This window comes from Xyrauchen texanus, chromosome 36, assembly GCF_025860055.1.
Source record: "Xyrauchen texanus isolate HMW12.3.18 chromosome 36, RBS_HiC_50CHRs, whole genome shotgun sequence".
NCBI lineage: Eukaryota > Metazoa > Chordata > Actinopteri > Cypriniformes > Catostomidae > Xyrauchen > Xyrauchen texanus.
Genome location: NC_068311.1, coordinates 35229294 through 35245092, shown reverse-complemented (window position 1 = coordinate 35245092; position 15799 = coordinate 35229294). Strand labels below are relative to the sequence as shown.

The following is a 15799-nucleotide window of genomic DNA, read 5'->3' as shown; positions in this document are numbered from 1 at the left end:
GCCAAAACATTATGACCACCTGCCTATGCTATTGGTCTTCCGTGTGCCACCAAAACCATGATGATCTGTCAAGGCATGGACTCTAAATGACCCCTGAAGATGTCCTGCGTTATCTGGCTCCACGACAATAGCAGCAGATCCTTCAAGTCCTGTAAGTTGCGAGGTGGAGCCTTCATGGATCTGACTTGCTGGTCCAGCACATCCCACAGATGCTCAATCGGATTGAGATCTGGGGAATTTGGAGGCCAGGGGAACACCTTGAACTCTTCATCTTGTTCCTAAATCCATTCCTGAACAATGTGTGCAGTGTGACAGGAGCATTATCCTACTGAATGAGGCCACTGCCATCAGGGTATACCACTGTCATGAAGGGGTGTACCTGGTCTGCAGCGGTGTTTAGGTAGGTGGCGCGTGTTAAATTGATGTCCACATGAATGGCCAGATCCAGAGTTTCCCAGCAGAACATTGCCCAGAGCATCACACTGCCTGCACCGGCTTGTCATCTTCCCAAAGTTCATCCTGGTGCCATCACTTCCCCTGGTAAACGGGGCACACGTACACGGCCGTCCATGTGATGTAAAAGAAAATGGGACTCATCGGACCTTCTTCCACTACTAAAAGGTCCAGTTTCGACACTTGTTGTAGGTGCTTTCGACGGTGGACACTCTGACCAGTCTGCAGCTACACAGCCCCATACGCATCAGGGTGCGATGCACCGTGTGTTGTGACGCATTCCTTCTGTAAGCATCATTACAATTTTCTGTGACTTGTGCCACAGTAGACCTTCTGTCGGATCAGATTAGACAAGATAGTCTTTGTTGCCCTTGTGCATCGATGAGCCTTGGGTGCCCAACACCCTGTTGCCGGTTTCTCCCTCATCGGACCACTGTCGGTAGCTACTCACCACTGCTGACCAGGAGCACCCCACAAACCTTGACATTCCTGACCCAGTCGTCTGACCATAACAATTTGGCCCTTGTCAGTCGCTCAGGTCTTTACGCTTATATTCAACACGTATATACAAGAACTGATTGCTTGCTTAAAATCTTATCTAACCAGACCTTGATATGTGGCCTTGTTAGGAGATGATCGTTATTCCATTCACCTGTGAGTGGTCATAATGGTTTGGCTCATTGGTGTATATAATTACTACATACACATAAACATTATATATATATATATATATATATATATATATATATATATATATATATATATATATATATATATATATATATATATATATATCAAGTTAAAAAGTTCTCAAAAGGTCTTCAAAGTTCAATTATTGTTACTTATGATGCATTAATACAGATTGATGCTGTTGGGTGTTGACTGAGAAGCAGATCTTTTTTAGCCCCTGATTTTGAAACCACTGACCATTGTTTGGGGGGAAAAAAAGAAAAGTGAAATATGAGATAATAAAATTGCCATGTATAGTGCATTCAGACCACTTCATTTTTACCACATTTTGTTATGTTGCAGCCTTATTGAAAAATGCTTTACTTTTTTCACATCAATCTACACTCTATACCCCATAATGTCAAAGCAAAAAACTGATTTTTGATAACTTTGCAAATGTATTAAAAAGAAAAAAACTGAAATATCACATTGACATAACTGTTCAGACCCTTTGCTATGGCACTTTAAATTTAGCTCGGATGCATCTGATTTCTCTGGATCATCTTTGAGTCCACCTGTGGAAAATTCAATTGATTGGACATGATTTGGAAAGGCGCACATCTGTCTATATAAGGTCTCACAGCTGAAAATGCATATCTGAGCAAAAAACCAAGCCTTGAGGTCAAAGGAACTGCCTGCAGAGCTCAGACAGGATTGTGTCGATGCACAGATCTGGGGAAGGCTACAAAGAAAAATGTCGGCTGCATTGAAGGTTCCCAAGAGCACAGTGACCTCCATAATTCTTAAATGGAATAAGTTTGGAACAACCAGGGCCTCTTTTCCCAAAAGCATCGTAACTTAAGTAGTATTTGAAAATGCTCATAGATTAAAGAGTTCTCTGGAGTACTCGTACAGCACTAAGAACACTGTAAGGACATTATGTGGACACCTGCAGGACAAACGCGAAATTACACCAGATACAATTTAAACAGCTATAGAGCTACACTTTATGCTCTTTTAAAATCAGTATACATAAATCTTTATTTTTCTTAACCTAAGGCTAATATTAATAATAATGAATGCATAGAATGTTGTCAATATTGGATGAAGAGATAAATTAACAAGTAAACAAATAAAAGTTATTTGGTTGATAACTACAAAGTGGTGGCATGATTGTTGCAGAGAACTGTAAAAATTGCAATCAGAGAGATAAGGAAAAAAAAAATAAAAAATAAAAAAACTTGCTGCCGTGCATGAAAATCGTACGTACAGTAAATTGGCTCCTCATCCTCGTCTGCTCTTCCTCTCAGACACCTAAAGGTTTATTATCCTGCTAAAAGAGGGAAATGCCATCAGGGAATACCTTTGCCATGAAGGGGAGTATGTGGTCTGCAACAATCTTTTAGGTAGATGGTGCATGTCAAAGTAACATCCACATAAATGCCAGGACCCAAGTTTTCCCATCAGAACATTGTCCAGTGCATTACTCTGCCTCCAGTGACCCACCATCTTCCTATAGTCCATCCTGCCATCTCTTCCCCAGGTAAACAATGCACATGCACCCGGCGTCCATATGATCTAAAAGAAAACATGATTTATCAGGCCAGGCCAACTTCTATTGTTCCATGGTCCAGTTCTGATGCTCAAGTACCTATTGTAGAGGCGCTTTCGGCATGGACAGTGGTCAGCATGAGCACTCTGACCGGTCTGCGGCTACGCAGCAAGCAGCGATGCACTGTGTTCTGACACCTTTCTATCATGACCAGCATTACGTTTTTCAGCAATTTGTGCTGCAGTAGCTCTTCTGTGAGATCGGACCAGACGGGCTAGCCTTTGCTCCCTACGTGCATCAATAAGCCTTGGACTCGCCCATGACCCTGTCACCGGTTCACCGGTTGTCCTGTCCACTTTTGGTAGGTATTAACCAATGCATACTGGGAACACCCCACAAGACCTGCTGTTTTGGAGATGCTCTTACCCAGTTGTCTAGCCGTCACAATTTGGCCCTAGTCAAAGTCGCTCAGATCCTTACACTTGCCCATTTATCCTGCTTCCAACAGATACAATTCTGTTTACTTGCTGCCTAATATATCCCACCCCTGACATGTGCCACTGTAACGAGATAATACATGTTATTCACCTGTCAGTGGTTTGAATTTTGTGGCTGATCAGTGTCAATCAGTTTTTTTCTTTTTAATAAATTTGCAAAGTTATCAAAAATCAGTTTTTTGCTTTGTCATTATGAGGTATGGAGAGTAGATTGATGTGAAAAAAAACTTATAATTTAAAGCATTTTAGCATAAGGCTGCAACATAAAAAAATGTGACAAAAAAATGAAGGGGTCTGAATACTTTCACTGTATAATACCTATAAAAAAAATTTGAAAAATGCTGTCTCTGTCTTGACACGTCATATAAACTGTTCCCTTGTGAAAGTCAAAACAAATCAGGCAGACTGAGCCAAAACGGCTGATCCTTTTCTTTCTTTTTCTACATTTAATGATGAAAACAAGGCCCTGTACAGTTCACTTCAGCATTGAGTACAATAACAATTATTTTACAATTTATACACAATGAAATATGATGCTTCAGAAGTTCTCTCATAATGCTGAAAAACAGAAACTGCCCCCAGTCCCCATTCCTGTTTGAACTGCAGTCAACGGACCGCTTAAAGTCAACTTTACAATTGGCCATGTCAGACATGAAAAAACAAAACTAGAAGAAAAAAAAAGAAAAGAAAAAAGACAGCCAAACCACCTTTTTAATAACAGCATGCTTTCAATCAAACGCTATCGCTCACTGCCGCCCAGATACAAACTCCACTAGACAAACTTACAGGTCGAGCACAGATGGCCGGTCGCCAATCCTGTCAGACGACCCGTACACCCAAAGGTGCCACAGACACAAACACATTTACACAGACATAAACAAATCTGGGAAGGTTTTTCATAATGATATGAACATTCTTCAGCATTCATCCAATGCCGGCTAATCGCCTTTCCTGTGAATTCCTTTGAATATTCTCATTTATTTCAGGGATTCTAGGTGGACACAATAACTCGATTCTCTCATAGAGTCTGAGGACATCTGTGAAAGTCCAGAGTTGAACCTGATCCAGCGGAAGGCCTTGCATGAATCGCTAAGAACAATTTAAAACAAGTCTGTTAGTATGTGGAGGATTGCTTCTCAGCTTTTTTCAGTACTAATGAAAACAAAGAAAAGTAAAGAAATAAAATAACGTCCTAGGTCAGGTGTGTGACAATGTCCCAAATCAACGTTCGAGTCCGCACTCTCACTCGCTCCTTTCATGCCAGATTTCATTTCGCTCCTCGTTCATGCTACGTATGTGTACACTTTGCGATCTTCTGGCGTTCTTGCCAAGTATTCTCTCTCGATAAGTCCTTCAATACGCTTTTTAATGACCACCGGACTTGGAAGGAATCGTGCCCTCAGCTGCTGAGTGACCTGTGGATAAAAAAAAAATAGAGCAAACATCACAATTTGTTCAACCATCTGCTGCATATGCTCTTTTGAGCGTATTGGTAGAGCTGTGTATTAGCACTGATTTCCTGATTCGATACGGATTCTGATTTACAAGCTCTTGATTCGATTCAACAGGTGTCAGCAGGCCTGTTTGCTCAGCATTTAAGAATCAAACTGTTCAAATGGAGACTGCAATTAAACGGAGGAAAAGTATTTTTACATAGCTCTACTTAATGCCCACAGAGTTTTTCTTTTTGGTTAAATATATTCTCATTTCTTTAACACAACAGGGTGCTGCTAAACTGACCAATATCTCACCTGTAAATCTAATACTTCACCTAGATCTGTGTTTCTACCACATCCCTAAACTGACTTCATACTGACCTATGACAGGGCTCGACATGTACGCTTGTCCAGGATAACTGGATTTTTGAAGGAGCAAGTGAAAGAGAATTTGACTTGCCCGATCATTACAAACAGACTGATTAAAATGTCAATAACAAAAAAAACTGCTATATTTGTGATACTTATTAGAAAGTTCATATTCGTATTCTGCTGTTAATCCAGTGCATGTAATTGTATTTTTCACAAGTGATCTAGTAACAGCGTGTGAGTGTTTGTGTGTGTGTGCTGAACATGCACGCGTTCTAAAAATGCTCGCGCTAATGCCTGAACAGTCAAATACGTTTCAAAATGCCCGTCTTGGTGAGATATTCATGTAAACACAGAGAGTGACGTCTAAAGTGAACAGAAACAGCAGAGAAAAAAGCAGATTTGTATTTAAAAGTTGGACTTGTAAGTATAAATGTAAACTAATAGACCTGCTGCTGTCTAGAGTATCATTATAATAATCAAAGAACCAGAAAACACTCACTGCTCTTGACTGAATAACTTTAGTAGCTTTAAAAAGGATGAATGTATTAGTTTTATGTTGCATTTCATTCTGAATGTTTCCTTGAATACTTGAAACTGCTGTTAAAAATGCACTGAATTTTCTTTAGGAGTCTTGAATAATTAAGAACTTGAAACCATTCATTCATAATTATCATATTAGTTATTGTTATTATTTTTTGTGGTTTTGAGAATCGTCAAATTTCACTACAGACAGAAATTGTGGTATTCTGATAATGTATCATCTTTATTGTACACGGTAGATCTTGCTGCAATAACATGATGAAAAAGTCGATCTCATTCAATAAAACTATGAGCACACCTGCTGTAAATGATGGTGATGGAGGCTTTCCTTTATTTGACTATCATACGTAACATAAAATAATGATCATATGATAATAACCTCCTCCCCTACCCAGCGCAGTTCACATTTCTGTCGCAGAGAATTCAGTTGATTGTATAGGTACACTATTAGTTTAAGAAAAATATACAACATAAACTTTAACATGTCCTTTTTTCTCAAGTTACTTTTTTACTCGGACAAGTGAATAACCAATTTATTTGTCCAGAGGACAAGCACATGACAATGCTTCATGTCGAGCCCTGGATGACTTTAAACGATTCAAGATTTAAACAGCGTTTTAAGAGTGAAATTCAAGCACTTTTCAAGGTCAAATTTCACTACAGACAGAAATGTTGCTATTATGATAAAGAAAGATTGTGTGGGTGTTTGGTCCTAAGATATTTGAATAAAGGCTAAAAGAAGACTACTTTGAAAAATACAAGCTAAGATATAAGATATTAGATGCATGTGGAATCTCATCTGTAAACATGCACATCTGCAGTAGAAATGAGTGTGAATGGATTGTTTCCCCCTACACCAGTATAAGACGAGACTGCAATTATCAAACTGATGAATGTTCATTTGATTTTAGTACAACAGTCGTCATTTCCTGCTAGGACCATGTTCATCCAGACTTTAAGTACATGTATTGAAATGAACTGCACCCTTTTCGCACTGGGCCATATCGCAATTTCGAATGTTTTTTGTTAATTATTTAATTGATCACATGCGCTGACTTTCTGTCCTACTGAAGTATTCATGCGATCCTACTTATTGTATAATTGATTGTGAATTATTCCCAAGTAAATTCAAGTTTTAACTAAATCTTTGTCTCATCTTATACTTTCAGAATGTCTTAGTGCTGATAAGTGCCAACATCCATTGAGGTCTTTTTTTCTTTGCACACTGTCAGCAATTTTGTTGCTAGATGTCGCTAGTCTCTGTATTTCATGTCACTAGTGGGCGTTCCTACTGCTGTCGCTCTAACATGTTTTAAACTACATCAATACTCAATGCATTATGTCAACACAAAGATCGATCTTTCAACGTATCAATCAAACTCAGAATGTTGACAGTTTCTGAAACGGTTTTCCACGCATCAATGTTTTATTATATCCATGAAAGTTGTTACAGATATAGAAATGTGAAATCAGTTGCTGCACGATATCGCTCTGCATTTGCATCAAATTTAACTTTCTCTTTGTCTCGTCGCTTGACATGCCCACATCCTGTCACCAACATTTTCTGTCACTCGTGTTGCCGGAAGTCGCCAGCTTTCATTGAAAATTAATGGTCTCCTGTCTCTTGCAGTGACAAATTCGCTGACAGTGTGAATGGGGCTTTAGATAGATTCCCTTGTCATTGATCGCTCCTCCGCATAGTAATGTTTTATGTCTCCTCTTCCATCCAGCTGTCACTGAAATGGCACACTGGCATATTGATGGAAGCAGGAGATGCATGTAATTTTTTTTGCCACCTATCAACCACACTGCAGACGGGCAGTACTTCAGTGTACACGCAACATCAAAACAAGATGCGGAACGGCGCACGTGCACTCCAGCACTTACGAGACACCACAAACATAACGACTGTATAATATCGATTTCAAAATCAAAATCATATTAGATCTTTTATAACTGTCAACAACACAAGCATTTTCACAACTTTCAAGACTCTGAACAAATCCTGAATGTTCCTTTAAATGCTCCATTTCATTATGGCTTCATGGAAATGACAAATGAATTTAGACTAGTGTCTTGTTTTAATTATCATTATCATCAACATTTAAAAAGAAATGCCCAGAATACTGCCTCAATATGTAGTATCCACACCTCTGCTACTAGAACATTGTGTTGCATCTTCTTTCTGGACTTCATGATGCGAACGATGGCCGCCTCGATCTCGTGTTTCCTGTCATCATCGACCTTCTGTCGCGTCTCCTTCCTCTCTGGGTCAGATTCTCCTTGCTTAGCTGCAACTACATGAATGAGACAAACAGGTGGAATGATAAAAGTTAAATAGATTCAAAATAGTAATGAAAATAAATAAACAAATAATGATGAAAGTTTAAATATTAAATGCAATGAATCAATGTTTACAGAGTAATCAATTATTTTGTATAGAGGGGGATTTTTTTTTAAATTTACCCCTATGATAATTTGTTTTTTAATATATAAATAAAATAACCTTAGAAAGGTGGAATCAAATTTTATTTTACAGATAGGTACATCTACATAAAGCAGCTGACTTCAGCACCCCTTGTGGCATTAAATGCCAATGGTGTGCGAGTGCTTATCACTCCAGAAGTTTTAAAGATATCATAATATCATTTTAGATTCTAGTTTTCCTTTTGATTTTCTCTCTTTTTCTCCCCAATTTGGAATGCCCAATTCCCAATGCCCAGTGACTCGCCTCAATCCAGGTGGCGGAGGACGAATCGCAGCTGCCTCCACGTCTGAGACAGTCAATCCGCGCATCACGTGGCGTTGTTGAGCGCGTTACCGCGGAGACGTAGGCTTCACGCTATTCTCTGCGGCATCCACGCACAACTCATCACGCGCCCCACCGAGAGTTAGAACCACATTATAGTGACCACGAGGAGGTTACCCCATGTAGCAACTGGGCCAATTTGGTTGCTTAGGAGACCTGACTGGAGTCACTCAGTACACCCTGGATTCGAACTCGTGAACTCCAGGGGTGGTAGTTAGCATCATTACTCACTGAGCTACCCAGGCCCCCTTCCTTTTGGTATCTTAATATTTAAGGCCATTAAATCCCAGTAATACGGGGCTCTCAGTTTGGTTCCAAGGGCACATTTTACCCATTGGTCGAAAATCAAATGTGGGTCACATAATATGCAGCTATATTTTCTTGTCCAACAAAACTAAATGAACAAATAATGTTGAAACTATAAATGTACCTTTATCTACTCACATAAAAACAATAGTCAAAATAAAACAGTTTTTTACAAATAAGCACCACATGTGGGTCTTCAGTGCAATTCCTATATCTAATTTTTGGATTTCAGACAGGAAAAATCTTCAAAGCTCTGGAATGACCAACTAGCCACCTTTAGATTTTTTATATCTTTTCATGATTGCCAAAACAAAGAAGCAAAGCTGAGATTAAAAAGGCAGCTTTGTTACTTCATAACTGCAAGCGCAACATACAGTATTTCAAAGATTGCAAAAGCTACATTGCATGTTGATGGGTTTTCATTATCGCCGGGCATCTTTCTTGACTTGACTTTGGTTCTAAATCATCAAATAAGTGGAGACACCTGTTTGAATCTTGACTCTGTGCAGTCTGGAGGTGAACTGGTCATTGACAGTGAACACATGGCCACTCTCGATCTCTTTAGACTTGGGCTCTTTAGTGAGGACTCGTTGTGTGGGCTTTCCACAGGCCAGAGACTGCAGCGCCCGCACCAGCTCTCTCTCTGGGATATCTGTCTCCTGCTGAATCTCCTGTCACCAGAGGAAAAAAAAGAGACATGTGCCATTGCATTGGATTATTTCAGTCAGAAACTGTACTGCATACTAGGAGCCGGGAAAAATTATTGATTAAAAAAATATTTTGGGCTCATCCTTGCCAATTTATGTGTAAAGATGCTGCATAAAAGCCAAACTAATACATGTCTGCACTGATTGGACAAAAGAAACAGAATAGGCAGGTATAATGAACTAGTATCAGAATGGTTTTATAATTCCCTGAATCAAAATCAAATTGAGAGACACCTAAAGATTCCTACCCCTACTGCAGACACAGTATGTTTGTAAGATAGTATGATCGATTAAAATGTGACTTTATAACATGCGATGGAGTGCTGTACCTCAAATGTGGATTTTTCTCTGTTGTTGAAGAGCATCAAGATTGTCATCTGGAATGTGGAAACCTGCAAAATGTGTTTCCTAGTATTTGAGCCTGTGACCTGAGCGCCACCGACCATATCTGAGCCATCCTCCTGTAAGAAGACACAAAAGGATGAGCAGAGAAGGTAAGAATTGTACAAGACTGGTCATTTTTTTGCCAGTGTATGATTGCTTGCTACTGGTGCTTGTACCTTTTTGATTGGCCCATGAAAGGTGGCATTGAGGTCTGCTGAACCCATGTGATGCTGTAATGTGAGCTGCCTGCCACTGTGCTTGGCCAAATAAAACCTGCAATACAACAGCCAAGAGACACTGTGAAACAACCCCCCGAAGCAACCTATGCTTTAATAAAGACGGATTGATTGAGCAAATGATTTTACCAACAAAATGAAAGCGTTACAATATACAATAATAAACACCTTCTAAAGACCTCGAAAGCATGTCTTGGTGAATTGGGGATGTTACATTTGGGAGTGGCTGACTGGGTGGGCCAGTATCCTGTCGTCAAGACTCTCACTGTGAGGTCAACACCACCTAAAGATACCTGAGAAGAGAAAATTCATGTTCACTTAGTTTAATTCCTAAATATGCCATGGAGAGAAGATTGTTCTCAGTATTAAAGTTGGGCGATATATCTAAAACTATTTTTTCCAGCCTTTTGAGTTTATTAAATATATGGGCATTTCTACGACTTCGGGCACTTATGTCCCATGGGTTGATTTTTACTAAAACAGATTTCAACTCTTTTCTTTTTGTTATTTGAAGGTCATATTAAAACTGAATTAGAAACTTTTTAAAGGGGACCTATTATGCAAAATTCACTTTTACATGGTTTGTACATGTAGTGAGTCGGCAGTGTGTACGCAACCACCCTACGATGTTAAAAGACCACCGTATATTTTTATTAATCAAAAACAGTGTGTCAAAATGAATGGTTTTCAATTCTGCTCTAACGTGACAGACTCAACCCTATTATCATAGAGATGATCCTCCCCTGAGTGATCTACACGCAGTCTTTTTTTCCGTGCTGGAGCAGATACAGTGAGAAGAAGAATGTCTCAGCTTTGTAAACGTCATAAGCTTTCTGTTGTCAGCTGTAAATGTGAACATAAGAGTCTTCATGTACTCCCGGCATCAGAGCCACAGAAGACGCAGTGGTTTTTGAAGGAAATGTGCCCCAAAACACACAGAAATGTGTGTATGTTTGTGCAATTCATTTTACACCGGACTGCTTCGTAAATATAAAGAAAGATTTTCAAAACATTTGATTCTCAAGCATGAATCAGTACCAACTGTCTCTGATTGTATTCATGTAGACCAGATATACATGTTCAAAACACTTGAAGGAGCTCAAATACAAACTAAGGGATCTCAAGATGTGTTTAAAGATTGAGTATTAAACTATATTGAACTTGAAACAGTGAACTAAACATTTTATGTTTATGATGCAACGCACCAGAGATGCTACACAAGCACGAGCAAAGCCCGGTTTTAAATTCTGTATTATAGCAGTATTAGGGATAATGACATCCATACCACTAGAGGGCGCTGCTTGCTCACACAGCGCTGAATGCAGATTATAAATGTAGTAATCGTGCTAGGCCATATTGCCATTTCAATCTTAATTCAATCTATCATGCAGCATTAATTCCTCGGAAGTCAAAGTCTGCTGGTTCAAAGCATTGTGGATGGTTTCCCTCATCATGTGGCATTTAGGTATGAGCCGCTATCACAACTGTCACATGTTTATGGCATTTTTTCCACATTAACGTAAGAAAGAGAAAGAAAACCAATTAAATTTGACATGTATTCTGGAGTTTTTACAAAGTATATTACTAATAAATTATAAATAAACCATCTGCTTTTCACATCACCATTTTCATGTCACAACCAATATGCCGATGATTTTAATTTGGTCAATAATTGGCCGATAAATATTGGCAGCCAATACATCCTCAGTAAAAGGAGTTTAAAATAATCACATACGAAATGCCACACAGGGACTTCTTAGAACTTATTTGATTGCTAACGCAAACAAACCATTGAATCAGCTAAATCATTGTACTTATAACAGAAAACCCTACTCAATATATCTCACCCCTGTTGACGTGAGGTGCTGGCGGAACTCATCCATGGTTGTGTTTGAGATGCTCATGTCCCTGAACATGCCTTCCAGTTTAGATGTGAACTGACAGCCACACTCCGTCTGTAGATCGAGAAACACAAAACCAAATGAAACAAACAAACAGCACCACTCTGTACAGCAGCTGATGTTAGTAACGCAGCTAATCTCACCTTCAGCTTTGAGATCATGTTTTTCTCAGAGTCATCAGAGACGCTCTTGTTGGTCAGGAGTCTTCTTGCCAGATGCTGTTTGTAGTAGCGTTCAAAAACATCCTTCTCCTGCATAAACCTGAACAGTACCATGGCCTTGTCTAATATAGACTCCACTTCCTGCTCTGTCAGCTAAAAGAGAGCAAATAGCAAGCAAAAAAAAAGCGGTCTGTTTAAAATGTGTATTTCTAGCATTTATTTTTCAAGAACATGCATGAACCTAATATTAACAACTGAATACATAGACATAGTCCTGAATTAAATACTGACAAACAACGATACATTTAACTTTAGATCTTACCATTTCAAACATACAGAGATTACAATTAAATCTGGAATAATTTTCATTTTAATCATAATTATTTTAGCATTTTGTCCTTTATGGTTTCCGTTTTGTTCGACCCAAGAATTTCCATAACTTTACAAGTTATTCGTGATTTCTGGTAACCAAATTTTTTTTAAAATCATTTTAATTCAGACTGATTTGCTAATGAATCATTCAGATCATTTTGTGAACTATATTGACCAAATACCTGCAAAGTACTGAATAAAAAAAAAAAAAAAGGATTAGCTCACAAACTGAACAATGCTATGTCTAGCAAATAAAGTACTACTTTACACAAGCTACTATAACCAAGAGCAATATTTAGGGTAGGGATGTCCTGATACCAATATTGGTAATGGAATCGTGTCCGATACTGTGCTCATATAACCGTACTCGGGATCGTATAAATGCTCAGACACCAAAAACTGATACCATCTGACATACAAATGTCATTCCACAAACATTCACCACACAAGTTAAAATCATGGTATATCTGTGTGATTATTACTGGTAAACCGCAAAGACTATGATTTAATACGATAAATATATAGTTTGCATGTGCTGTATGCTTCAAAGTGAATGTGCACATACCTTTAGGAGCTCCTTGGCAAATACACAGAAAACACCATCATGAGCATCTCACACTCCATTTGTAGCAGAGGACAGCAAGCAGAGCACTTAATTCACTTTGTAGCGCAAAGCACATACTGTACAGACAACATATTTATTTCTTTAATAGCAGCCTTTTGTGGTTTAATAATCATATTGGGTGATGTAGCGACCTTCTTTTCCGGCTGTAAGAAGCTACCGTTAAAAACACAGAATCGGAAAGGGCTTCAAAATAGAAGTTTCCGCCAAAACTTAAATGGAAAAAAGTATGACAGAAATATCTCACTACTGTATAGTTATGTAATACTTACTGAAATACAACGTATAATAAAAATAAATCAATAGTAATAGTATAATTTTTAAGCAATATCTCACATCTGTGATGCTCCGTAACGCAGCACTTTATTTAACAAAAATAATTGCAATGTTGTTTTTGGATTGTGCTGTGAGGTTCTATATAAAAGCACTTCATTTGATAAAAATAATACAATATTATGTTGAAAATAAATTGTTCTATTTTTATTAGACCAAAGTTTTTATAAATTCATTTATTTAAACACCATTGTGATGAAAAATAATAAATGGTTTATTGGGTATTCAGAAACATTATTCAGAAAATATAGCGAACACCAAAATAGAAGTATCGGTACTCATACACGTTCTCAAAACAAATAAAAACATCCTTCATTTAGGGGATTAAATATTTTAGAGCACTGCATAACTTGCCATATATTCACTGTAGAAATGTGTATGATATTTCCATGACGTTTAATATTTTGTTAGTTTCAAACCATTTTTAAATACCCTGATATTTCCAGGTTTTCTATGACTGTGGGAACCCTGAAAATGTAAAACTAAGACAAATTATGCTATAAAATGAAGTGGAAATATTTAAGATTCCACTCTATTTCTAGGTCACCTATCAAATTTGTAACATTTACCATTTTAACTTTAACTTGTGTGCTTCAGAGTTCCTTGGAAGCACACAAGATGCTCTTTGGAACATTCTCAAATCATTTTGGAATAATATAACATGGACTCTCGAATCACTCAAATCATTATGCTGATCTTGATTTAATTTGTGATGAAAAATGCTGCATTAAATTTAAAAAGCCTTTTCACTAATGACATTTGAACCCTACTATACACTGCTCATACAGCAAAGTAAGAGTACAGCAGGCACAGTTTCTGAAACAAACCCACCCAACGGGCCTCAAACATGTTCAGTTGTCACCTAAGGTGATTTCTGCTTAGTCAAAGGAACGAGGAAGAGGTTTTCAGCTTGAGCAGGATTCATCTCTTAGGAAATCCTCATTAACATGTGACTAGAGAAAGCAACTTACTCCTTTCACTCCTTTCTTCAGCTTGTCATCTATGAAGAGCGAGAGATACTCTGGTGAACGAGAGTTGAGGTTCAGGAAATATTCAAAGTCCCCTGCGATGGTCTGCTTGAACAAGCGGTCATTGTTAAAGGACTCTTGGAGGAAGCGATCAAACCGTGACTTTAAATCCAGAAGACCCTTAAGAAAGAAAATAAGGAAAATAAGGTCTATTCCACCTCTCTTGTGTTCTGTAAATTAGGTATGGTTTTAATGCTTTTCTTCATACCTGGATGTAGTCGACCGGATTCTTGCCCTCTCCTTCCTCGGACACCAGAGCTTTGCCCTGCTCCCTCAAATATGAGCTCATACATTCACACATGGTCTTCAATCCGTTTGGTACTCTGCTGAACAACTTGTACATGCAGGCCAGATCTGTGCACATAAAAACAACAGCATGAACGATGTATACAAGTCATTATTAAACTTCTATGTAATGTCATGGACACTATCAACAGCATATCCGGGCACAAATATATTTCTTCAGTCACCTGGGTATTGTGAGTCATCTTTCCTACTTGTGTAATGTGCTTCTTTAAAATGCTCATTCTTAATATTAGCAGTGGATTTGAATTTAGTTTAAGTTTTTAGTGTTTCAATAAATAATTTTTAATGCAAAATCAATAAAGAAAAAAATATTCAAAGACTAGGGGTTGACAATATATTTGGGTATCGCAAGATTTTTGGTAAAATATTTTTTAGTTTCACTAGTAAAAAAAAGTTAATTCTTGATCTAACACATACAACGCAAAGAAAATTTTTTCCTCGCATTGCTCAGTGCGAGTTTAAACACAAATGTATAATTCAGCGGTCAAACTCGCGCGAGCAATGCGAGGCGAAAACGTTCTTTGCGTTGTATGTGAACACTCCATAAGAAAGCCTTTAAAGATATCTTTATTTACACTTTATCAATTTCTAGCAAAAAATTACAGCATTTACTATTTGAAATGTAATTTTTTATACCTAGAATGGGTATTAGTCGCGAGTAACGAGAACCTGCGAGTTTTCCTCCTTCTGTTCCAGAAAAGGACTGGATGAGGGGCTTCTATGGAGATGGTGTCAAGCGTGTGTGGCGGAAACCAGGTGAGGAGTACAAAGACAAGTGTGTCTTGCCTACAGTCAAGCATGGTGGTGGGAGTGTCATGGTCTGGGGCTGCATGAGTGCTGCTGGCACTGGGGAGGTACAGTTCATTGAGGGAACCACGAATGCCAACATGTACTGTAACATACTGAAGCAGAGCATGATCCCCTCCCTTTGGAGACTGGGCCGCAGGGCAGTATTGCATTATAACGACCCCAAACACACCTCCAAGACGACCACTGCCTTGCTAAAGAAGCTGAGGGTGAAGGTGATGAACTGGCCAAGCATGTCTCCAGATCTAAACCCTATTGAGCATCTGTGGGGCATCCTCAAACTGAAGGTGGAGGAGCACAAGGTCTCT

The 15799-nt window shown here is 38.5% G+C and overlaps 1 protein-coding gene across 1 annotated transcript in view; it reads right to left on the bottom strand.

The window, feature by feature from the left end:
• Positions 1 to 3595: 3595 nt before the first annotated feature.
• The window catches only part of LOC127629837 (cullin-3), a 28271-nt gene continuing 16067 nt past the window's right edge, over positions 3596 to 15799 (bottom strand). The window contains exons 7-16 of the mRNA XM_052107107.1: positions 14587 to 14732; positions 14322 to 14498; positions 12006 to 12176; positions 11809 to 11916; positions 10130 to 10254; positions 9902 to 9998; positions 9671 to 9802; positions 9119 to 9305; positions 7671 to 7816; positions 3596 to 4586 (exon numbers count right to left, since the gene is read on the bottom strand). Coding sequence (XP_051963067.1) covers positions 4455 to 4586; positions 7671 to 7816; positions 9119 to 9305; positions 9671 to 9802; positions 9902 to 9998; positions 10130 to 10254; positions 11809 to 11916; positions 12006 to 12176; positions 14322 to 14498; positions 14587 to 14732 — 1421 coding nt within the window. The 3' untranslated portion in view covers positions 3596 to 4454. The remainder of the gene's footprint in view (positions 4587 to 7670; positions 7817 to 9118; positions 9306 to 9670; positions 9803 to 9901; positions 9999 to 10129; positions 10255 to 11808; positions 11917 to 12005; positions 12177 to 14321; positions 14499 to 14586; positions 14733 to 15799) is intronic.